At 44.9% G+C, this 23,792-nt stretch overlaps 1 protein-coding gene across 6 annotated transcripts in view; it reads left to right on the top strand.

The window, feature by feature from the left end:
* The window catches only part of LCP1 (lymphocyte cytosolic protein 1), a 106,052-nt gene that overhangs the window by 54,974 nt on the left and 27,286 nt on the right, over window positions 1-23,792 (top strand). For 3 of the 6 annotated variants that reach the window (XM_072783067.1, XM_072783070.1, XM_072783068.1), the window contains 4 exons: window positions 19,629-19,715; window positions 20,268-20,431; window positions 20,616-20,745; window positions 22,233-22,365. In XM_072783067.1, the coding sequence (XP_072639168.1) occupies window positions 19,652-19,715; window positions 20,268-20,431; window positions 20,616-20,745; window positions 22,233-22,365 (491 nt within the window). In that variant the 5' untranslated portion in view covers window positions 19,629-19,651. Of the gene's footprint in view, window positions 1-11,208; window positions 11,349-19,048; window positions 19,205-19,628; window positions 19,716-20,267; window positions 20,432-20,615; window positions 20,746-22,232; window positions 22,366-23,792 lie in introns of those variants that run through there. The other 3 variants (XM_072783069.1, XR_012010190.1, XM_072783066.1) reach the window with 3 other exon arrangements.

Raw genomic sequence — 23,792 nt, 5'->3', positions numbered from 1 at the left:
AATGAATTATCTCACGTAATCCTCTTAACTGCCCTTAGACCTGAGGCGTGGGCTCACTGTGGAAAGAACTGGCCAAAGGTCACTGGGCTTTTGGGGGGTCGAGGGAGGGTAGAAAACCAGCTCCATGTTGCTTCTCTATAAGCAACTGTCTGTTCCAGATCCCCTCTTCCTCACCAGCATATTTTTCCCAGACGTAGGTCTTTAGAGGCTTTTGCTTCTGAAGCTGACTGAAGAGATCTTGGCACTCGTAATTTTAAGGGAGGGAGTGGGAGAAAGAAAGCAAGAAAGAAAGAGCAGAAAAAAATTTGCAATGAACCCAGAAGCATTTTTGTCTTTATAAGTAAGAAATATCATTGTGGGTTTCATATAATAATAGAATGAAGAAGTCTTCTCTTTTAATTAATGTATTATTTTACTAAAGAACTGTGTGCAGTACAGACTGGCCTCAACCACTTCCCCAACCTTGCTTCTTGTCACTTCCTTCTGCTCTGCCTCTCCGCCATCCTCTCTCGGCCACGTTCTGGGTGTACAAGACCACAGGCTGCCAGAAAGTTCCGTGTTCTTTCACCTCTTTTTGCTCCAACTCTTGCTCCAATTGCTTTCTTTGGTTGATGAAACGTACAGTCAATTTTCAAGGCTCACTTCAAGAAATGTGTCCCTTTTTGGGGTCTTCCTGACTGGCCCCCCCCCCATCTTCCTTGTCCCCGCTAACGGTTTCTTCTGTGTGTATCTGCTTTGATCTTAGAGTGAGCAAAGCAGTGATCATACTGTTTTAGTGTCAAGTCCTTGTTTGCTGGCAGCCTGAGCTCTTTTTCTAGCTCTGCTAGCGCATGGCATTGCGCGGTGACATCGATTGAATTGAAAATTTGTCACAAGTATTTTCTCTCGGCTCCTTAGATAGGCACCTAAGTCTCGTCTTTGACGTCACTTATTCACTTAATATTTACTGAATTCCCTCAGTGACTGCCGTGGAAGCAGCTACGGTAATCATGTAATATTTTACATTCAACCATGCTTCCTCTTTGCCAAAACGTGATTCTTCGTTTTAGCCTCAAAACACTAAATGGACATTGAGCTCAAGGTGTTTAAGAGGTTGTCCAATGATATAACAAATAGACAAAATTATAATCTTGTTGTTTTAGTCTAAAAACATGCTTTGAGATACAACTTCACTATCTTTATCAAAACTCTTGCCCCTGATAATGGGCTTCTTTGATGACAGAGAACCCAGGAACAGATATCATTAACTTTGGCTTAATTACTTTGGATTATTCTAGAAAGTTCTTCAGTCAACTTCTCCTTGTTACTTATGGAATAAAGGCCCTTTCTGTGTATAGGAGAGAGGGCAAACACAATTTTATATCGGTCTAGGTGAAATAAAATTAAGGAAATTGCTCACAAGATTATATATATATATTTTTTAATATTTTATTTATTTATTCATGAGAGACACAGAGAGAGAGAGGCAGAGACGCAGGCAGAGGGAGAAGCAGGCTCCATGCAGGGAGCCCACATGGGACTCGACCCTGGGTCTTCAGGATCATGCCCTGGGCCGAACACAGGCGGCAAATCACTGAGCCATCCAGGGATCCCTCACAAGATTATATTAACGAAGAGTCACAATTTATAGAATAAGATTGTGAAGGCATTGGTCTTAATGACTAACAGCAGATTTTATAGCAAAGTGACATTATTTATTTAGTCTAATGGTCTCTAGGATTTTTTTATCGGTTAGTTTCCCAGCCTGTTGAAATCATCAACTGAAATAATGCCATGTCCTCTGCATATTGAACCCTGCGGGCATAAAAATTAGAATTAAGAGCCCCCACAAAATATAAAAATAACCAGTATCAGCAGATTCCAAGAGTTTCTATTTCCTTATTTTGGCCAGATGGCAATGCACTTAAATCGAAAGTGTTCGTGTTTCGGGCCACCTGTGTGCTCAGTCGGTTAAGCACCCGACTCTTGATTTCAGCAGAGGTTGTGCTCTCCGGCTGGTGGGATCCAAGGCCATGGGCTCCCTGCTCAGTGGGGAGTCTGCTTGGAATTCTCTCCCTCTGTCCACTCACCCTCTTGTACTCGTTCTCTAAAATAAATAGATAAATCTTAAAAAAAAAAAAAAAAAGTTGAAAACTTTAAGCTTAAAAAAAAAAAAAAAAAACGGGATCCCTGGGTGGCGCAGCGGTTTGGCGCCTGCCTTTGGCCCAGGGCGCGATCCTGGAGACCCGGGATCGAATCCCACATCGGGCTCCCGGTGCATGGAGCCTGCTTCTCCCTCTGCCTGTGTCTCTGCCTCTCTCTCTCTCTCTCTCTCTCTCTCTGTCTCTCTGTGACTACCATAAATAAATAAAAATTAAAAAAAAAAAAAAACCTGTTTCACAGTTTTCATTTTGAAGTTCTGAAGAGTTGCCACCAGATTAGATATCCACATTCGGGGGGGGGGGGGGGGGCTCCCTACAGCTGCTGCAAACACGGGGCTGCCCAGATGGCATCAGTTCCCTCCCTGAGTCAACTTCCTTAAGCTATCCACTGTCCCCATTGTTTTGGTTTGCCAGTTTCAGTGATTACACCAGTCTTCCCAGTAATTTCATCATCTCTCCATCTTGTAAGACACAGTGAGCAGTAGTGGGCTGGGGGTTGTGCGTGAAAGAATTTCAACCTCTCACCGTAAGAATAAGAGCTAATGCTTACGGACTATTCACTGAGACCAAGTATTTCCCTCAGTGCTTTTAACCATAGTGATGCATTTAGTCATCACTATGGTCTTGTGAGGTCGTTCCTGGTGTTATCTTCGTATATGAAGACAAGTGAATCCACTCAAACATTTTATCAGTCTTAATTTTCAACAGTTGAGTCAGTTTTGGGTAACTGCTGAGTTCCAGGAGGAGTAATTCTCTCCTGGAATAATGAGCAGACTGTGGTGCTTATGTGTACCTAAACTCTTGAGTTGAACTCAAATAATCATCATTTATCCCAAATAAATCCCCATCTATATTATAATTACTTTTTTCAAAGAGATTTCTTCTTCTTTGTCTTCATCTGTCATCATTATCATCATCATCATCATCAGTATTTACCCAGCACCTCTGTGCACTTGAGTATTTAGTTTTTACCAATTTATAGATCTCTGCATGGGTCACAAACCATGATTTCTATCCTCCAAAGCTTTGAAAAGTCCTCAGCCTTCGAAGGCGGGAATACTTTTATTCAAACGGTGTTCACACTTTCTGTCGGGACTGATGGACACAAATAAATGAAATAATTGATGTACTCATAATTATACAGTCATGGCCCAATATAGGCGTGCTGCAGACTGTGAAAGGATGAAAGATTGTTTGAATTGTGAGTTGAAAAATAGAGGAGGAAAAAGTGACCCATTTACCAGGTTAAAATAAGTTTTGGTTGACTTCAGAGCCACACCTGTGCATCAGCCCTGTTTATAAGTTGAAAGGCTTGTTTCTCAAATATGGTCATTAGTTTTTGTTTTGTTTTGTTTTGTTTTGTTTTGTTTTTTCTAGGGGAGAGAAAAGCTAAAATGTTAAGTTAAGGAACTAGTAAAGCCACAGTACTGTGGTCGTAGCCTTGCTTCTTGATTGAGTCCAGCACCAGTTACATGACTGATAGATGCCGTCTATCTTGTCTCTCTGTCTCTGTCTCTGTCTCACACACACACATACAGACATCTTCCCGAGTGACTGAGCTGAAGTGGAAAAGAGATTATGTTCTCCACAAGCAGAAAAGCCAAGACACCAAATTCTGCAGGCAAATTAATTATGCATGTGAATTGCAATCTCCTGGATAATTTGTTTTCTTTTTTTTTTTTTTTTCTCTCTGGTTGTCCTTTCAAGAGGGAAGTGAATTCATGAAATAATTACTTTACATTTAAACTAAGCCTGCATTTCGATCCCTCAGCTGGATACTCAGCACCCAGCTTAACGTAAGCTGGGTATCCAAATATATGAAGTAGAGATGCACCAATGCATTTGTATAAAATTTACATCTTCTTCCTTTTGCCATTCCTCAGGCAAAATTTAGAATTCTGATTGCATCTTTGGTAACGCCTGGTGCAACGTCTTACAGTGTGGATCCTCTACACCTCCCTGACATCATCAGCTCAGGGGCATTTTCACCCAGGAGGGTCCTTAAGGAGAAACATAACACGTGCAAAGTGGAAGTCAGGACACAGCGACATCTATGCTGTTAGGTGCTACTGAGCCCCCTTCCTTCATCTAAAAATGTGAAATGAACTTTCCCTCTCATTTTCCAGTGCTTTATAAACATTAAAACAATTTTCCCTTTGGAAAGATAGAACACGATGGTCACCTTTGAGAAATTTTTCAGATTTTTTTTCCTTCCCTCCTTGTCTTTTTTTTTTTTCTCCTTGTCTTTCAAATTAAGATTCTTTCTATCAAAATATACTGTCCTACGACTCCAGAGAAAGGCAATGGCTGTACTTCGTTTGTCTGGTGATCCTGTACAACGCAGGGAGTATGTGATGTATTCAGCATGGTATATAATGTTAGTTTTTTAAACTTTGTGAGTCTGTCGTTTCTGTGCATGAAACATGGTACAGTACACAGAGGGAGAGTACATTTGGATCCATTTTCTAGCCTCGTACTAAGTGTGGTGCCTGAGTGGGTCTAGTTTCTTCTTCTGTATGATAGGGGAAAGTACTGTTTCCTCGGTCTGTTCTTGGGCTCGTTTTCCTTTTCCCTTTCCCCCAGCATCAGCTCTAGTGCGCGCTTCGCTCTGCTACACAGCATCACGACGAGCTGACCCAGCCTTTGCTATTTAGTAGGCATCGTGCTACACACCTGACCTATATCTACTCTTACATTTCCACATCAGTGCTGAACTATAAGGTTGATGTGTTCACATTCTTATAACTGATGACCAAACTGAGGTCTGGGGAAGGTTACATCCGAGGTCCCAGAACCAGTAAGTGCCAGAACCAAGATTTGCACCCTGCTTCTTTTCCATTTTATTTTTTTAAATTTCTTAAAAAGATTTTATTTGGGGATCCCTGGGTAGCTCAGCGGTTTAGCGCCTGCCTTTCACCCAGGGCGTGATCCTGGAGTCCCTGGATCGAGTCCCACGTCAGGCTCCCTGCATGGAGCCTGCTTCTCCCTCTGCCTGTGTCTCTGCCTCTCTCTCTCTCTCTCTCTCTCTCTATCATGAATAAATAAATAAAATCTTTAAAAAAAAGATTTTATTTATTTGACAGAGAGAGAGAGAACAAATGGGGAGCAGGCACAGGGAAAGAGAGAAGCAGACTCCTCGCAGAGCTGAGAACCTGGTGCAGTGCTCGATACCAGGACCCTGGCATCACGACACTGAGCTTAACCATCTGAGCCACCCAGGTGGCTCTTTCCCATTTTATATTCACAGTTTCTTAAAGGTGTTTTAGAATTTTGACCAAAGAAATGTTATCGCATATCCCATTGTAAATTGCTCCTGGGAAATATATGCCAAGCAAACTGTGGCTTCCAAAAGAGTGAAGATAAGTATAGCCCATCAAATGAATACAACTTTCCTGCCTCTGTGTTATGTTAGTCCTCTCTTTTTATTTTATTTTATTTTTTTTATTTTTTTTATGAGAAGGAGCTTGTCATTAGAGATTCTAGAACAACTACCCCAAGGAGCCTATAGAAAATGAGGTCATATTATTAAGAATAAATAGAAGCTTCTGTTGTGATTGCTAATATACAGATGTGGGCTGCTTATTGTCTCAGTATTTTCCCAACTCCAACATTAATAGAGAAAATGCCTGGAGAATGAGGGAGCGCACAGCCAATACAGGTAGAGGCCAGGCTGACTGAATCAGTCCCTAGGAGCCGGTGTACCTGACAACCGGGGGGTCATCAGCCGGTGGTCCTTCTCACACATCCCCATCGGTCTCATTTCTTTTTGTGACTCATGGTGGATGTGGTCAGGCTTTTCTTAAGATTGCTGTACGTTTGCCTCCTCTGGCCACACTTCCTCAACTGTTAGAAGGTACTTTCCACCATCAGTATTTCAGAGGCGGCTAAGCCCAGAGGCCCTTGACCACCCAACCTGACATCAGCCAACACCAGTGCTGTCGGCTTCTCATCTGTGGCATCTGTCGCTACTGCCAATACCTTTTGGAACTGACTTCAAGGACTCTGGGTGAGAAATGTGGTAAAAGAGCCCAAACAAGCCAAGCTAAGAACATTATGACCACAGATGTGAAATCTAGATTCATACACACACACACATATAACATACACACAGCTAAGTGTGGACTTTAAGTGGTGACTCTACATGGCCTTTCATAAAACTTATACTGGAAATTGAGTTTGTCCCCCAAGATCATTTTGTGAAAGTTCTTTTTTCATTGCCCCCTTCTTCTTTCCTTCCTTTGCCAACCACTGTTGTAGACAATCTTTGTTTCATTTGATTCTAACTCAACCCTGTAGAGCGAGCACTATAAATTGTGTTAACTAATATCCCTTTTGTACATATGAAGAAACTGAGGCTCAGAAAACTTAACATGTATAGAAAACACATGGCAAGAAGGGGTTGCATAGAAACTCATCATTTTGGGTCACCTGGGTGGCTCAGTGGTTGAGCAGCTGCCTTCAGTTCAGATCATGATCCTGGGGTCCTGGGATGGAGTCCCGCATTGGGCACCCTGCAGGGAGCCTGCTTCTCCCTCTGCCTGTGTCTCTGCCTCTGTGTGTGTGTGTGTTTCTGGTGACTAAATAGATAAAATCTTAAAAAAAAAAAAAAAAAAAAAGAAAAGAAAAAGAAAGAAACGCCTCACTCATTTTTTCACCATACCATGTTGCTTCCTAGTTTATTATAGGTATTCAATTATACATATAATTTCCCAAAGGAAGAAAAGAGCATTTGGATGAGGCTTGTGTGATGCCTGAAATGCCTTTTTGCTGGCTTGGACCAGGAGAAAGGCAGCTTGTGTGGTAGCAATAGGAGTCCCTGTAAACGGTGGAGCCCAGGCCATTCTTGAAAGGCCTGGGAGGAGAAAGCCTACCCCTTGTTTTCCTCTCCATCTACATACTTAAGATATAGAGCACATCTCATGGAATCTGCATCTCAAAGGGTTTTTCAGTTTTAATCTGTTAGGTTGTTTAAATGCTAATTGACTTCTGTTTTTCCCATATCTTGCCAGACCTAACTAGCATCCTGGAGGCTCTACTTCTCTTTTCAGACCAATCACTGACTCACTTTGAGACTTCAGGGAACAATTTCACTTTTCCGGGGCTGCCATTTCCCGTTTTTGCAACACGATCCAGTTCCCTCCTCACTTTGTGGGGCCGTATTTTCTGGATGGGAGCTGGTGAGAGAAGGAGGAAGCCGCGGCCACACAAACACACCGAAATGGCTTCTGGGTGCAGTCATTTCGTGGCCTGAGGAGGGCGGGGAGTGTTTGCATCACCTAGAGGGAAGTGGTGAGCACTGTGACTGAAGGCAGTGAGGAGAGCCTAGACCACCAAGGTTTTTCTTCTAGAAACAAGAGCTAGTGAGGAAGGCGGCTGTGCTGGCACTCCCCCAAATTCTTCTAGGAGCAGCCTCCTGGGCCAGGCATGCCAACCCCCCCAAAAGTTTCCTCGGTGACCACCTCCTGCTCCATTCTTCTCCCTTTGCAGGACTGGCTCTGTTCTCTTATAGGGTAACCCCACCCCCACCCCATCCATGGTTTCGCTTTCCACAGTTTCAGTGACCTGCAGTCAACTGTGGTCTCGAGAGCAGAATGGCCTCCTTTTGACATTTTCAGAAAGCAAAGGTCAACAGTAGCCCTACCGCTACATCGCTACATCGCCGCGCCTACACCACTCACTCGCCGTGTCCTATCACCTAGGCATCTTATCATCGCACATCCTCACAAAGAAGGAGGGTGAGGTGTTTAGAGAGCGAGGAGACCGTGTTCACTTAACTCCTATTGCAGGACGTTGTCAGAACTGCTCCACCACTAGTCACCATTGGTCTCTGACTGGGCCTGGTTTATAAATTACACTTTATCAGAGTCGGCCGTGGATAAAAGGACAACAGAGCAGGTATAGGGTTTAGTACTATTTGTGGTCTCGGGCATCCACTGGTGGTTGGGAACATATATCCCACAGATGAGGGGCGACCACTGCATGGAGAAATAGGGTACCCCTTTCCATTTTGTCTTTTTGGACAACTTCAACTGGTTCTTTAAGATGCAGCTCAGTGAAGGTCAGTATCACCTTCTTTGGACAGCTTGCCCTTCTCTTCGGGGGCAGAGCTAAGGGCTTCCCTGTCTTTGCTCCTACAGCACCATGATAATAACCCATTTTGAGTGCAAAGGCCAGGATGGCCTCTGAGTTGCATAGGCGCTTGCCTTCAGGGACTGGGTGTCCTTTCAGAGCCAAGATTGGCTGCTCTTCATCTTTGCTCTTCATCTTTGCGTTTCTCACCTAGGAGAAGGCCAATGTGATTGGATGGCAGGCATGGAGCTACTAATGGAGAGGATCCCTTGTGCCCCAGAGGCAGGAGGACGGGCAGGGATGGGCAAGAGCACACTGCTGGTGGTCTCGCTTAACCCTTCCCTCAACGTGTTGAGGCATTGAAGAGAAGAGACATTTAGAACTTCTCAAAAGAGCCCAGGAAGAGCCCCAGTCCTGGGTAAAATCTTCCAAAGTGTGTGTGTGTGTGTGTGTGTGTGTGTGTGTGTCCGTGACCATCGTTAACATGAAGTCAGAGCTGAGGACCCCCAAAGGAGAGTAGGGAACCTTAAGATACAGAATCCAGTGGTCATGGGGGCAAGGAAAGGTGCCACCAGTGAGACCTCCATTGTGTTGGCCTGCAGTGGGGCAGCATAGGGTGCTGTCCCCTACCCCTGGGCTCCGGTGTAAGCACAAGGCTTCCCCAGGTCATAGCAAGGTGACCCTTGGCCACTAATTAAAATCTCAGTTCCCTTATCTATAAGGAGGAAATCATAACGATGCTCCATAGGATTGTGGCGCCAGTTAAATGTGATAATGCATAGAAGACACTTAGCACTGAGAAGCCGTTCAGGAAACATTAGCTGGCCTTCCCATTTGTCATTTGGCTGTCGTGTTCTCGGACTCCAACATAGAGTGGTCATTCTATGGAGAGGATAAGGATTAATCATCTGCATGAGTAAGAAAAAAGACTGAGTTGTTTCTACACATCTCCCCATCTGTGGAAATCCAGGCCAAATGTCACTTCTTGTGGGGGCCACGCCTGGCTCTCCAGGGGAGACCTGTTTTCCCCCTCCCTCTGTTTTCTAGTGCCTACAATACACTCTCCCCACCCACCCCCTCCTAAACAGGGCAGGGCCACATCCCATCTCTGTGTTGCCAGCCTCTGACCCAGAACCTGCATAGAGTAGGTATTTGGCAGATATTTATTGAAAGAAAAACATGTACAGATAGAGGAGTTGGTTCAGTAGCAGATATCTAGAATTACCAGAGGATGAATTTCATAGTCCAGAGAGTGATATGCAAATTCCACCCCAGTGGACCCTCACGTCCATTCCTCGCCGTTTCCTGTGGGCTCCTGGGTCACTGAGTTGGAGCATCCCGGCTAGTTTTGCCCTCCTTTTGGTCCCTGCTCTGTCTCCACAGTTCCTGTCCTCTCACCTCAGCAGGCCTCAGCTCAGAGTCAGACGCTCTACTTAGGGACCCACTGCCAGGCACCACAGGCCGCCAGCAGGGCTTACAGCTTGAAGGAGCTCAGCACCAGACTCTGCTACCCTAGGCAGAAACCCCCTGGTGGCCGGTGGGGCGAAGCCATTGAGCCTTCCTTGGCCAGTTCAAAGACAGCCTAGGGACACTAGCCTCTGTTCAGTCCACGGATCAACTCACCAAAGTCATTTTTCCAGCAAAATGGTTTCACAAAAGTTGAAGGCCTTCACTTGCTTGCTCTAGGCATTTGTCCTTTTCCACGCGAGGGATATTATTCACATGTGCACAAGAATATCATCATTAAACTCCTCAAAGGAGGTGATTGCAGACTTCTCAAGCCCTACATGCCATCAGTTGGTGAGTTTATTCACCTGCCTGCCATGTGGCTGACGCAGAGGGAGCTCTATGAGGTGACTTCAGGTCTAGACTTCCAGTGATCTCATCATCTGCCGGAAGAGCCACCTGCCCAGGTCAGGACCAGAGCTCAGAGTCAGGGACCAGGAGCTCACTGATCCCCACCCAACAGCGAGGAGACCAGAATGTCTAAAATCATGCTGATCATTTTTAGAAGTCTGAGGGTGCCATTTTAGTATTTATATGTGAATTTGGCATTCTATCTTTTGAACATTGTGCCTCAGGGTGAGCTGTTTTAACGTGGTTTGGATTTTTTGGGTCGCGAAGGAAAATCAGAGGGCCTAAATGCAAAGGCAAGAAAAAAAAAAACCCAGAAGAATGCATTCACCTGGGCTTGATCATCGTAACCTGGAAGGTGTCAGTTGTACGTGTTCATTGGATTTGGCACGTTTGTAGCCTAGGACCTAGGGCCTTGGTAGCCTGGCGGTGCCCTGTTAATACCTAGATTAAGTCCTTCTTCAGGTACAGGAAACACATGAAATTATGTTTATTAGATATTTGAAATCATAGGGGAGTTATTCCTACTGGATGTTGAGCAGGACTGACCAAAAGAACAGTCTTACATCTTGAGTCTGAAAACTTACAAAGGAAACGGGAAAATTAAAGAGGTGTGGACTCCAGTCCCGGTGAGCTCCGTGACAGCATCCTTTAACTTGGGTGTCATCTTATTCCTCTGTGGTAGGAAGAGAGTGGCCAGATAGGTGATCTCTATGGTCCCCTTACCTCTGCATTCTAAGACTTTGTTATTCTTATGTCATCATTTAAGGAAGTTGGCATAGACCCAGAATATAGCAAGGGAAAACTATTAAAGGTTTGGAAGACTACCCCCCCTAAAAAAAAAAAAACGAGTTCAAAGAATTTTCTTTTTTTAAGGCTTGGTGGCAATCGCTAAGGCCTGTGACAAATTTTTATGAATTGAGCAGCTTCTGTAATTCCCTCTGAGCACAGCCCAAGAGAGAGGAAGCTTTAATGGTATCAGAAAAGATTTAGGTTACAGGTAGGGATACGAGACACCAGTGAGGTTGCAGCGTTTCCTTATTTGGATACTTTTAAGAAAATAGTAGATGGTTCTCTTTCTGGGACAGTGTGCCTACAGCCTTGCCTAGAAACTGGGAGTGAACTGGATCAGCGTGTCGCAAGCCGTTCACACTGACGTCTCAGAAAGCACGTCCCACGTGCTGCTCTGGTAACTTCCCTGCTCTGTGCTGAGCCGCCGAGCAGCAAGCATCTGCCTTGGTCAGTGAGGAGAGGGTGCAGGACTGAGATTCACCTGCTGCTGAGGTAAGAGCAGGAGCCAGGCGGGGCTGGGAGACGCTGGGGCCTTTTCAGAGGCGGTGCCCCCAGAGAAGGCACATCACGGTGCCTGCTACAGCTCCTGATAACAACCCCTGGCCCCATTTCTAGGCTCCTTTGAAATTCCCCTTCCGGGGCTCTGACTGGTGCATACCCTTTTCTGCACCCTATTGACTAACAGGCTTTTGGACCTTTTCACATGGAAGGGGTGTCATCTCTCGGGTTATAGGCAAGGAAACAGGCCCAAGGAGGCAAAAGGAAGCCTGATATTACATGGACAGGTAGGACCCTAGGTCTCCCAGGCCCCATGCTCCTACCAGTTATTTGGGGTATGGTTTCCTTGAAGATGTGCGAATGTATAAATGATCTGGAGACCTTTTTTTTTTTTGCACGGCTCATTTAGATGTTTGCTATTTTTACTTTTTGGTAAGTTTCTGTGCTCATTTCTTACTCTTATCTAGTCCTTCTTTCCCTCTCAGGCCTGTTTCACTTATTCATTTTCTATCTTCAAAGCTTTTCGCGCTGTATGAACCATTTTGCAGTAAGTGAGCTATAATCTCTGCACCACATTTGAAACTCGACCTTTAACTGTGGGCTTCACGAAGCCCGGGGCTCTGTAACCCTCCCATCCCTACAGTCCAGCTACCAGAGCAGTGCTTTGCACTTAGACTCACAGATGATGAGAAAGAATGAATGCATGAACAAATGGCGAGTGAATGGTGTCTGATATTGAGGTAATTGAATTGTAGGTTACTACTGGCCTGTAATCATATTCAGCTTTTTTGAAAAGATCCAATACCCTGAACGTTCGGTGGGGAAGAGTCTGGATCTTAAAGTCCTCGTGGTAGGATGTAGAATGAAGGGTAGCTGTGGATTTTCAAGGCATTAACACCAGAAGAGTCATTGTCTACACCCCAGGGAAGGAGACCACCAGGCATCGAGGGCCTCCACAGCCCAAGCCTGGAGTATCATCCCCTCTGCTTGCAAGAGGTTTGCTCTGAGTCACATCCTTAATGGCTCTGAGCAACTCGGTAGAAAACAGGAGGCATTAGGGCTGTGCTGGGGGAAGGGAGGCGGGAGATGGGCACTTCCCAGTTGCTGACGGAGCCCGGCTCTGCGTGCTGTGCTCTACACGGCTTCCAAAGCCCCTCAAGTGTGATCAGACCACAGAGGCTCCCAGAACAACACATTCACTAGATCTGGAGTGGTCTCGCCTGCTGGCTTCCCGTGAGAGTTTACCAGGCCCGAGATAGTGAGAAGAGAGCCACTGGGTCCCTGCCCCTGCCTCACTGCTGGATTTTACCCCCCAAGGCCACAGAAAGGGGAATCCTATGCTCTGGAGAAGCCCTTGGGCAAATCAGTGTATCTGCACAGAGAACAAAGACAACCTAAAGGAGATTTTGACTTGACAAAAGATGTCATGAGAACTCCCTTTGGGGCTCCTGTGTGGCTCAGTGGTTGAGCATCTGGCTTCGGCTCAGGTCATGATCCCGGGGTCCTGGGATCTAGTCCCACATCGGCCTCCCCACGGGGACCCTGCTTCTCCCTCTGCCTATGTCTCTGCCTTTCTCTCTGTGTCTCTCATGAATAAATAAAATCTTAAAAAAAAAAAAAAAAAGAACTCCCTTAAATGGTCATCTGTATTTGAGGCTACTTAATTGGCTTCTTAAAAACACAGTCCTCTTTAGAATACATTTTCAGAATCAGCCTTTATGGAAAACTTTGGAATGGTACCCCCAGAACATACAGGGATTCCTGCTGGTTAGATGCCCTGCAGTGACTACTTTGTACCAGGAAGGGGACACAATGAGCCGGAGCAAGGCTTCTTCCTCGTCTCATAGAAGTTTAGCAGGATGGCTTCTTAAAAACTCTCAGGGGTTTTATTTTTGCTTGGGACTCCTCTGTGTTTTATGTTCCTCTTCTTCAGGCAGAAAGGTCTGGCACCAAAGATTGCAATAGGAATGATGTTTTCGATTACACGTTGTTTTGGATTAACTGTTCATTCAGGTGTTTGGAAGTCATGTGGTTTTGTCCTGTTGACGTACTGACACAGTCGAGGTGAAGCTAGGAATCTGGGTCCCGAGTTTCCAGTTTTCCTTTACCCACTGTGTCAAGTTGCAAGGAAAGTAGGACATGCTCAAAAGAGTCCCTTGGCAATGTGATGCTAGGTTACAGATGCCGCCCTGGTCCTGGCAGTTATATAACTGGGCATCGATACAGCGAACCTAAATACTGACCAGCACACCACCCCCACGTCTCAGGAGTGGCTCCAGCCCGTGAGCATCTCGCTCTGGGCCAGGCCGCCTTTTTCCGTCCCTTCTGTGGCTTTTCGTCGTCAGTCAGGAAACTCCTCAGAGAAAATTCAGCTTACAATTTTGCATTTATTTTTAGAGAATGTATTTCCTTCTGTAAATTCTACAGCACTGTGTTCTGTTGTAACCTCCTACCGACAGTCTCCATATTCCAAATTTAGGGAACTTGAATTAGGTGCTTTTATTCTAAGCAGTCATTATCAGAAAACCTCTTTCACTACTGGTCTGGAAAATACCAGCCTCCTCTAAGCTGAGACTCAAAACTCAACTTGACCTCAAGAAACGAGCCGGTCTTGTGGCTTTTTGCAATTTGGGGAGGGGGGAGGGCGGTTCTTTAGTTTTCTTGAGTCTTTAGAAATAATCTTGCAAAAGTGAACGACCGGTACTTTCTCTGGCCAAATGTCTTGGGATTTAATAGCTATTGATTTAATGAATGTAAGTGCTTACAGGAAAACTAGCAGCCAAATGTGACTTAGATGAATGGTTTGAGTCTGTCTTCTTAGATTTATGATTTCGGGCAGTGATTCAAAAACAGGGTCTGAAAATTCACCACTGATTTGCAAGAGACCTTAACATGGTTTCTGGGAGGGCATAGTTGGATGATGCAGTCATTAACAAGGGAGAAAAAATTACAGCGGCATTTATTCAGCCACAGAAGGGAGGCAATCCTACCAGGTGCGACAACGTGGATGCACCTTGAAGGCATCATGCAAAGTGAAATAAGTCAGACAGAGAAAGACAAATATCTGATCTCACTCATATATGAAATCTCAAAAAGTTGGGGATCCCTGGGTGGCTCAGCAGTTTAGCGCCTGCCTTGGGCCCAGGGCGTGATCCTGGAGACCCAGGATCGAGTCCCACATCAGGCTCCCTGCAGGGGGCTTGCTTCTCCCTCTGCCTATGTCTCTGCCCCTCTTTCTCTCTCTGTGTCTCTCATGAATAAATAAATAAAATCTTTTAAAAAAATCTCAAAATGAAAAAATAAAGAAGAATAAAAACAAAACAACTAAAATTAAACATACAGAAGAAGAAGGAATCGGACTTGTGGTTCCTAGAAGTAGATGGCGGGGGCGGGGATTTGGAGGAACATGATCAAAAGGTCCCAACTTCCAGCTGTCTGATAAATCCTGGGGTGTGATGGACAACACAACGGCTGTAGCTCGCCTTGCCGTGTGGTTTTGAGATTGTTGAGTGTGTGCTGTCATCATAAGAGAACGTGTTTCCCCATATTCTTTCCTTCTTGCTTCTTATGGGACCTGCTCGGGAGAGTGGATGTCCGCTGAGCCTCTTCTGAGGGTATGGAAACCACCCGATCGGGCCATACGTCTTAAACTCACACGGGGATGTGTGTCAGTGATTTCTCAGTAAAACCGGGAAAAACTCAAGGGGGCCGCCCCCCACGCAGGAGCGGTAGAGCGGAACCCAGAAGCAACAGGCCTTCAGGCGCCCCATGCTCAGCGCGTCCCTCCTGCAGCAGGTTCTCCCGGGACCACAGCCAACGTGCTGCCAGTAATTTGCAAACTGAAACCCTCCTCTTCCATCCTTGGGAACCTAACATTGTGAGAACCCGTACCTTCGAGCGTGCGTGAAGTGGGTATAGTTTTTTTCCCAGGCAAACACATGACTGTGTAAAGTGCCTCATCTTGGATTCCAACCCCGGCCGTATCCTCCTTAGACGTGGTGTGACCTGCATGTTCTTCATCGCCTTCGCTCCCGCTTCTCTGCTTCGGGAACATGCTGCCATTGGCACGTTCAGTTCCATTAGTTGAGGGGTTTCTTCTCGGTTACGGCCTGTGGCCCTGTTCGTGGTACCTCCGTGGGCTTCTGGCTCTGCTCACCAGCAGCTACTTTTAAAGCTCCGGCCTTGTTTGGGGAACTTGTACACAGACAAAGCATTCCATCTCATCGGAACTTCAGTGTTCCTACCTATAAGGGGAAGGAGTTGTGATAAACCATTTCCCGAGTTCCTTCCACCTCTAAAAGTTTGAGTTTCCAGGACTTACTGCTCTTTCTGATAGTAGATGAGACCCTCTCCAGATCGCTATTCATGCTGGGCCCAAACAACACAGTGTCATAGCAACCTTGGCTGTTGACTATTCCTTCTCCAATTCACCTTTTTTTAAAAGGTGTGTATTTTAGAAAGAGCATGAGGGTGAGGCGTGGGGGGAAGGAGAGGGAGAGGGAGAGAAGCTCAAGCTGACTCCCCACTAAGTGTGGGGCCTCAGTGCTCCATGCTCAGGGCTCTCTGCAGAACTCAATCTCACATGATCTTGTGATCATGACCTGAGCTGGAACCAAGAGTTGGTCGCTCAACTGACCCAGCCACTCAGGCGCCCCATCCAATTCCCCTTTTGAAATAAATTTTGCTTTAGCTCTTAAATCATGGAAGGATTTTGGATTTTTAAAATGTGACAGCTGTCTCACTCCATGGCTTCTCCAAGTCGATCTTCCCCATTTATGAATCTCTCAGAAAAATATAGTTATCCAGATGCTCAGGCTTTCCATCTTGACCTACTTGCCATGGTTTAAAAAAAAAAATCACATGGTTTTAGGGACGCCTCGGTGGCTCAGCGGTTAAGCATCTGCCTTTGGCTCAAGGCATGATCCTGGAGTCCCTGGATCAAGTCCCACATCAGGCTCCCTGCATGGAGCCTGCTTCTGTCTCTGCCACTCTCTCTCTCTCTCTCTCTGTGTCTCATGAATAAATAAAATCTTTTAAAAAAATCACATGGTTATTAAAATAATGCTTTTTTTCAACCTCCCACCCCAAATTCTTTAATTTAAACAGGCCATCCAATTTCTCTGCTAGCTAAAACATTCTCTCTGATTTTTCATTATACCATGATCTTTAGATTTTCTTTCTCACCTAATACTGTAACTCTTTCATTTATTCTTTGGCCCTGCTTTTGACTCTTAAAGCGTAGTCTACTTTTTGCCTGTATTTGGGATTTTTCTCCCATCTCTTACAGTGTCTACCATCTGAAACTCTATGTCAAAGGATAGGGCTAGGGGCACCTGGGTGGTTCAGAGGTTGAGCATCTGCCTTTGGCTCAGGGCATGATCTTGGGGTTCTGGGATCGAGCACTGCATCAGGCTACCTGCATGGAGGCTGCTTCTCCCTCTGCCTCTCTCTCTCTCTCTCTTTCTCTCATTGTCTCTCATGAGTAAATAAATAAAATGTTAAAAAAAAAAAAAAGGATACTGCTAAGTTTAGACTCAGAGATTCCATTCATTCTTCTTATCCTTAACATTGCTTCATGCTTTCAGGGCCCCTAGATTGGTATAGATGTGCCTCAGCTGAAATGAGGAGCAGCGCCTGGCTTGTAGGAGGCATTCAGAAAATATCTGTAAATGAATGCATTTCTCTCATAATCCCATGAACATCCACGAGCCAGGAAGTGAAAAGACACTGAAAAACAAGAAAGGCCAGCCAGCTTTGGGGCTTTAGACCAGATTTTATCAAAGATCTTGTGAACTATGATGGAGGAGAGCCTTCTCTTAATGTATATAGGGAATATTTGTAAAGGGAGAGTCAGGCTGATTTAGTCACAGGGATTTAGTAAAAGGTACAAAGTCAAAGCCTTGATTTCCTAACACATGAAAGCACGAACTTCCTAGGATACCTACCTAGGTTCTCTGTGCCATAGTTTTTAAACCTCCCACGGAGTATGCACGTTAGCTGGCTAATGAATAATTGGTGAGCAGTCGTATGGGAGGACAAAAATGAATACCTAACACAGGTGTGAAGACATCAAACCTGCATAGATAGCAAGGGTGAAAAGAAAAGAGCTGAGAATTAGCATCCTGGCTGCTCTTCTCCGTGGCTGTGTGATCTGAGGGATGTGTGCTAACTTCTCTGAGCTTCTGTTTCCTGTTGGACAAAGTGGGAATATATATCTTTCTGCCATCGGATTTCATCGAGGGATATTATAAGAAACACAGAGCTTGGGCAGCCCGGGGGGCTCAGTGGTTTAGTGTCGCCTTAAGCCCAGGGCGTGATCCTGGGGTCCCGGGATCGAGTCCCACGTCGGGCTCCCGGCATGGAGCCTGCTTCTCCCTCTGCCTGTGTCTCTGCCTCTCTCTCTCTCTCTCTCTCATGAATAAATAAATAAAATCTTAAAAAAAGAAAGAAAGAAAGAATTATAGTTACATGTAAAAACACCCCATCATCCACCCTTTCACCCCCACTCATTCATCCCTTCCCCACCAGGAAATCCAGTAAGCTGTACTGGAACTCTGATTTGGAATATTCTGGTGTGGGGCACCTGGGTGGCTCAGTGGTTGAGCCTTTGGCTCAGGGCGTGACCCTGGGGTCCTGGGATCGAGTCCTGCATCGGGGTCCTCCCAGGGAGTCTGCTTCTCCCTCTGCCTGTGTCTCTGCCTCTCTCTGTGTGTCTCTCATGGATGGATAAATAAGATCTTTAAAAGAAAAAAAGAAATATTTTGGTGTGATTTAGCCAGGAGCATGGAGAATAGAATTTCCTTTCTGTTTCATTCTCTTTCTATCCGCTAGAGGGCAGCGCAAGGACAGGGAAATTAACTCCTTTCTGGAAAAAAAAAAAAAAAAAAGAGCACCTAAAAAGTCCCTCAGGTTCCCATAGATGAATTATTAGCGGGTCAGGTTCCCTTCCTCCTTCTCTGAATATTTAGAGAATTTGAAAGCTCCCTTTAAAATGATAAAAGTTGGATCCCTGGGTGGCGCAGCGGTTTGGCACCTGCCTTTGGCCCAGGGCGTGATCCTGGAGACCCGGGATCGAGTCCCACGTCGGGCTCCCGTGCATTGAGCCTGCTTCTCCCTCTGCCTGTGTCTCTGCCCCTCTCTCTCTCTCTCTCTCTCTCTATGACTATCATAAATAAATAAAAATTTTTAAAAAATTAAATAAAATGATAAAAGTTATCTTTTGGCTTGGCCAAACATATTCATTTTAAATGTGAACTTGACATCATCTCTAAAAAAAGATATTTATGTAAAAACTGAGTGTCACCGTTGTGTTTTGCCGTGTAACACGCGACTCCAAGACTCAGTGATTTAAAGCAACAATTGTTTTATCCCATGTCTTGATTCTGCTTGTTGACGAGGCACACAGCCAGGTGATTTTTCTGCTAATGTGATGTGACAGGGACTGTGGACATCCAGGGTCTCCAGTCAGCTGGGATTTCCAACGCGGCCTGCCCTGGAGCATGGCAACTGATGCTGGCTGCCAGCTGGGGGCCCAGCCGAGGGACTGTTAACCAGAGCACCCAGTCATTGGCTTTTTCATGGGCTTTGGGTGGCCTACAACATGCCACCCACCGCTCTCTCCACGCCCCTTGCAGAGGCAGACGAGAATCTTTCATTGGCTTCTTCATGTGGCTTGGACGTCTTGCAGAATGGAACTGGGTTCCTAAGAGGGCGCATCCTAAGAATGAGCATCCCAAAAGGAGCCAGGAGTTTCCAGTCTCAGACAAGGCTTCTGCTGCCTTCTCGGTGGTCAAAGCAGACACAGGATCAGCTCAGATTCAAGGGGAGAGAAATCAGCTCCGGCTCCTGGGGTGAGGAGCCATCTGTATATACAGGAAAGGAGAAAGTGGTGAGAGCCAACTGGAGACCACCACATGGACGGTTAAGAATAAGGCTATTTCTTACATGTTGGAAAGGTAGTTAGAAATCATGAGGGAGGCAGAGGGTTCTTTCTTCATTTAATAAATGAGGATTGCTGCTTAATGTGGTAGTTTAGGAATTAAGATGCATGGGGGCATCTAGGTGGCTCAGTGGTGGAGCATCTGCCTTTGGCTCAGGTCGCAATCCCAGGGTCCTGGGATTGAGTCCCGCATTGGGGTCCTCCCGGGGAGCCTGCTTCTCCCTCTGCCTGTGTCTCTGCCCCTCTTTCTGTGTCTCTCAGGAATAAATAAACAAACTTAAAAAAAAGAATTAAGATGCACAAAAGTCATTCCTTATATTCTTTTGCTTCTGCAGATCTGTTGCCTAAAGCAATAAAAATGGCCAGAGGATCAGTGTCCGATGAAGAAATGATGGAGCTCAGAGAAGCTTTTGCCAAAGTGGGTGAGTACACCGGGCGGCTCAAGCCACACAATTCTCCTCTTGACTGAGTAGCTTCGGGACAGATTCGATGAAATGGTAACATAAGTAAAATAGGGCCAGTGAAAGGAATACGGCGGCATTGGCCAGAGGAGCTGGGGGGACTTAATTTTGAAAGGTCCACTTTAAGAAAATTAGTTCTTTATCAAAATATGGCCTGGACCCTTTCACACCTGCAGCTCTTCTCATATTTTTTGTCTTGTCTGCTTTCTTTGATTTCCTGGTTTTTCTTTGTAGCTCTAAGCTTGTGACTTATTTTCCCATCTGTTCCTATCAAAGTCCCTTCAGATTCTGCTTCCAGGACCTGTGTCGTGACATGATGACTCACGGTGGTTGGGAGCGACACCGATGTGCATCTCTCATAGACACGGGCCTCCCGTGAGACCCTGGCTCTTGCATGGGGTCAGGCTCTGACCCCTGAATGACTGCCTCTCCCGCGCACTCCCCTCCCATCTCGCCTGCCCTCACCTCCTCATCCCATTACCTGCGTTGGGTCAGCACGTCCTTGCCTTGCAGATACCGATGGCAATGGGTACATCAGCTGCAATGAGTTGAACGACCTGTTCAAGGCTGCTTGCTTGCCTCTGCCTGGGTACAGAGTGAGAGAAATCGCAGAAAACCTGATGGCTACAGGTGATCTGGACCAGGATGGGAGGATCAGCTTTGATGAGTTTATCAAGGTGAGTACGATACAAGAGATACAGGAGATACAAGGAGATGCATCTGAAACTTAGAATTTGAAAAAAAAAAAAAAAATCCAGAAATACGTTGCCACCCTCCTTGCTTCAACATCACGTATTCCCCCCTTTGTGGTTTTCTTGATCACTTGATTGGGTTTCTTAAAAGTACACTACGTTTCTGCAGGTTTTTCATGGCCTAAAAAGCACAGAGGTTGCCAAGACCTTTAGAAAGGCAATCAATAAGAAGGAAGGGATCTGTGCGATCGGCGGTACGTCGGAGCAGTCCAGTGTCGGCACCCAGCACTCCTATTCAGGTAGGCGGTCCCCGTGGGCGTGGAGTGGAAGTGGGGCGGCTGCTGGCATGCGGAGAGCCTGTGGGTGGGTAGTAGGAAAGGGGGCCATATGGAAAGAATCTGTACCTTCTGGGGTTATGTATTCTAAACCTGGTGTTTAAACCTAAGACAAACCAAGACAGAAGCCAACACGAGTTTATTGACTAATTCTGATCCTAATTCTGAGTCTAACACTGGATAAATCTCAGTAGTATTTAAAAAATACATTAAGGCTGCAAGAACTCTTTTGTGAATCTTACGGATAAAATGAACTACTCGAGCTTCTATTTCCTCCAAACTTCATGATTCTTCTCAATGCCTAGTCAAAAAAAAAAATTGTATTTTCACTGATTTGGAAGAAAGTTGTATATTTCTTCTGAAGGCTGCCGTCCAACAGCCTTAAGGGAAATTAAAAGTTCAGACAGGGTGGTGATCCAGCAAATCCCAAGCTGAGTTCTTCAAAACATTATCTGATCTGAAGAGTAAGTCCATGGTTGAGTATGGTCAGTAAATTGTGAACACGATGTTTAACCTCTTACGCTTAAAGCCAGAAACTATATAAATAGGCGTTATGAATCTTCAAGGCAGTGAGGTGCTGTGCAGTGCTTCTCAAACTTTTGTGACTCAAGATTCTTCTGAGGGGACCCTATGGCTTTCAGTGACACGCTATGCCGGCTGTAAGGCATAACTTGAGGGGTTTTTTGTGTTTTTTTTTAAAGATTTTTATTTAATTATTCATGAGAGACACAGAGAGAGAGGCAGAGACACAGGCAGAGGGAGAAGCAGGCTCCATGCAAGGAGTCTGACACAGGACTTGATCCCGGGACCCCAGGATCATGACGTGGGCCGAAGGCAGATGCTCAACCGTTGAGCCACCCAGGTGTCCCAACTTGAGGTTTTATTAAAATTTCCCAAATCAACTTCTGGCAGCTTTACTGATAGGAAAGAAAGATTATATCACAAAAGATTTTTTTTTCATAGCAATTTCATTATAATTGTATCAAGAAACTCAAAGATATTACAGGGGATTATCTGTGATCATCCCACATTTAAATTGGCTGGGCTAAAGGCAGCCTGAGTTTTATCCTTAGCATTAGATCATCTTCAGATATAAATTATATCTAAAAATAAATAAAAATAATCTTTATTATTTATATATATTTATATGTGATAGTTACATATGATCTCTCTCTCTCTCTCTCTCTCTCCTAAATATGCCTGGCATATATTTTATGACCTGGAGTGAATAGAGATTCTGTGCCTATTCCCCAAGTCACCTGATATTTTTTTAATGTCAAAAAATGTGAGATGATAGGCTAAGGGACCAGATCATATCTCAATGTCTCTCCTGGGCATGACAATCTGAGATCTATGTGTATAATTTGGTTTATGAAAAAATAAAAATAAATAATTCGGTTTATGTCAGATTTTCATTTTGCAGATAAGTCATTTTTATCATTTACTTGCAGAGGAAGAGAAGTATGCTTTTGTCAACTGGATAAACAAAGCCCTGGAAAATGACCCCGACTGTCGACATGTTATTCCAATGAATCCAAACACGAATGATCTCTTCAGTGCTGTCGGGGATGGCATTGTCCTTTGGTAAATAACACTTGGTTTCCAAAGGTTTCCCTGGAATTTTCTGGAATACTAAAAATTCATTGTATTATCCTAGGCCAACTTCCTTTTGGTGCTCAGCTGGATCTGAAATGCTTTCTGGACTTTACTTAGCACATCCTTGAAAAGCAAATTAATTTCAAAAGCAACTTATAATGAGAAATGTAAAACTAGTATTTCTTGGTTGGAGGAGAGGGATGCACAGCATAGAGACAAATACAGATAGAGATGCAATAATACAAGGCCTTAAGCAATTATTTTTGGACTATATGCCATTTGGCTTCATCTGAACATGACCTACCATGAAAATAGATAGATTGATAATGGCAGCATGATAATTGAAGAAATCCAATGCAAATCCTTAAGTAAAGGGACTTTTGAGTAGTACATACCAATGCTGAGGACACCTAGGAAAGGACGAATGTTTTTGTCTGCAGAAGACCTCTACACAGATGGTCATGATGGTGTCTTTGAAATGCTTCGGTGGCTCTGGCTTTAGTGGCTTCTAATGCCATTGTGAGGCATGGCATTGGTGAAGAGCCTTGAAATGCCCAATCTCAGGTGGGCACAGGAGTTGAAGAGGAAGCTGGGTAGACGAGAGACTTAGAACCCCCCTCCCCTGCTCTGAGCAGAACAATTCTGCTTTCTAGTATTTTATTTATTAGAGTTCACCCTGAGATTTCATTTTTAAAACTTTCAACTGCCAAAAAAAAGACATAAAAAATATAGCCTACAGGATCAAGTCCTAATTCCCTAGGTTGGCACCCCACACACTCCATCATCTTTCCTCAGTCTCCTTCTAGCTTTACCTCCCAAGACACCTATGACTCAGGTACCCCCCAGGATACTGAGTGAGTGGCTGCATTAGTAACTGAATGCAACAGCAACCAGACTTAACTCTTCCCCATACACATCTTGCTTCTAACTGCAGCTGTGGCTTTGCCTTTTATTTTTCTTTTTGAGAACACCGTTCTGCATCCTCTCCTCCTATAGAAATCCATTTACACTAAAGGTTTCTGGTCTATTCCACTCCCTCAGTGGTCTCTCCCTTCACCGGGTTCTTAAAGCACATATTTGCAGTCCTTTGGAGGCCATTATAATGTAACTTTTCATATCCATATATTTTGTCTCTATAATTGCACGATAAGCTTTTTAAGAGCAAGGTTACTACACATGTTCTAAAGTCACCCCTGCTTCCCATCATCTCCCAGTGGTGGGCTTCTAGATCACCAACAGTTTCAGCTTTTTCAAATCATGATTTATGAGTTTGCTTTGCCTGAATTGCAATAAAGCATCTTTTATTGAAATATATGTATGCACACACATGACAGAGGTATGGAAACGCATCTTTAAAGAACACCACAGAAAAGGCAGTTGCTTAAGAACTGTGAGGAAGAAATGTTAATGCTGAC

This window comes from Canis lupus, chromosome 17 (assembly GCF_048164855.1).
Source record: "Canis lupus baileyi chromosome 17, mCanLup2.hap1, whole genome shotgun sequence".
Classification (NCBI taxonomy): Eukaryota; Metazoa; Chordata; class Mammalia; order Carnivora; family Canidae; genus Canis; species Canis lupus.
The sequence above is the reverse complement of the archived record's forward strand: the minus strand, read 5'-3'. Positions and strand labels throughout refer to the sequence as shown.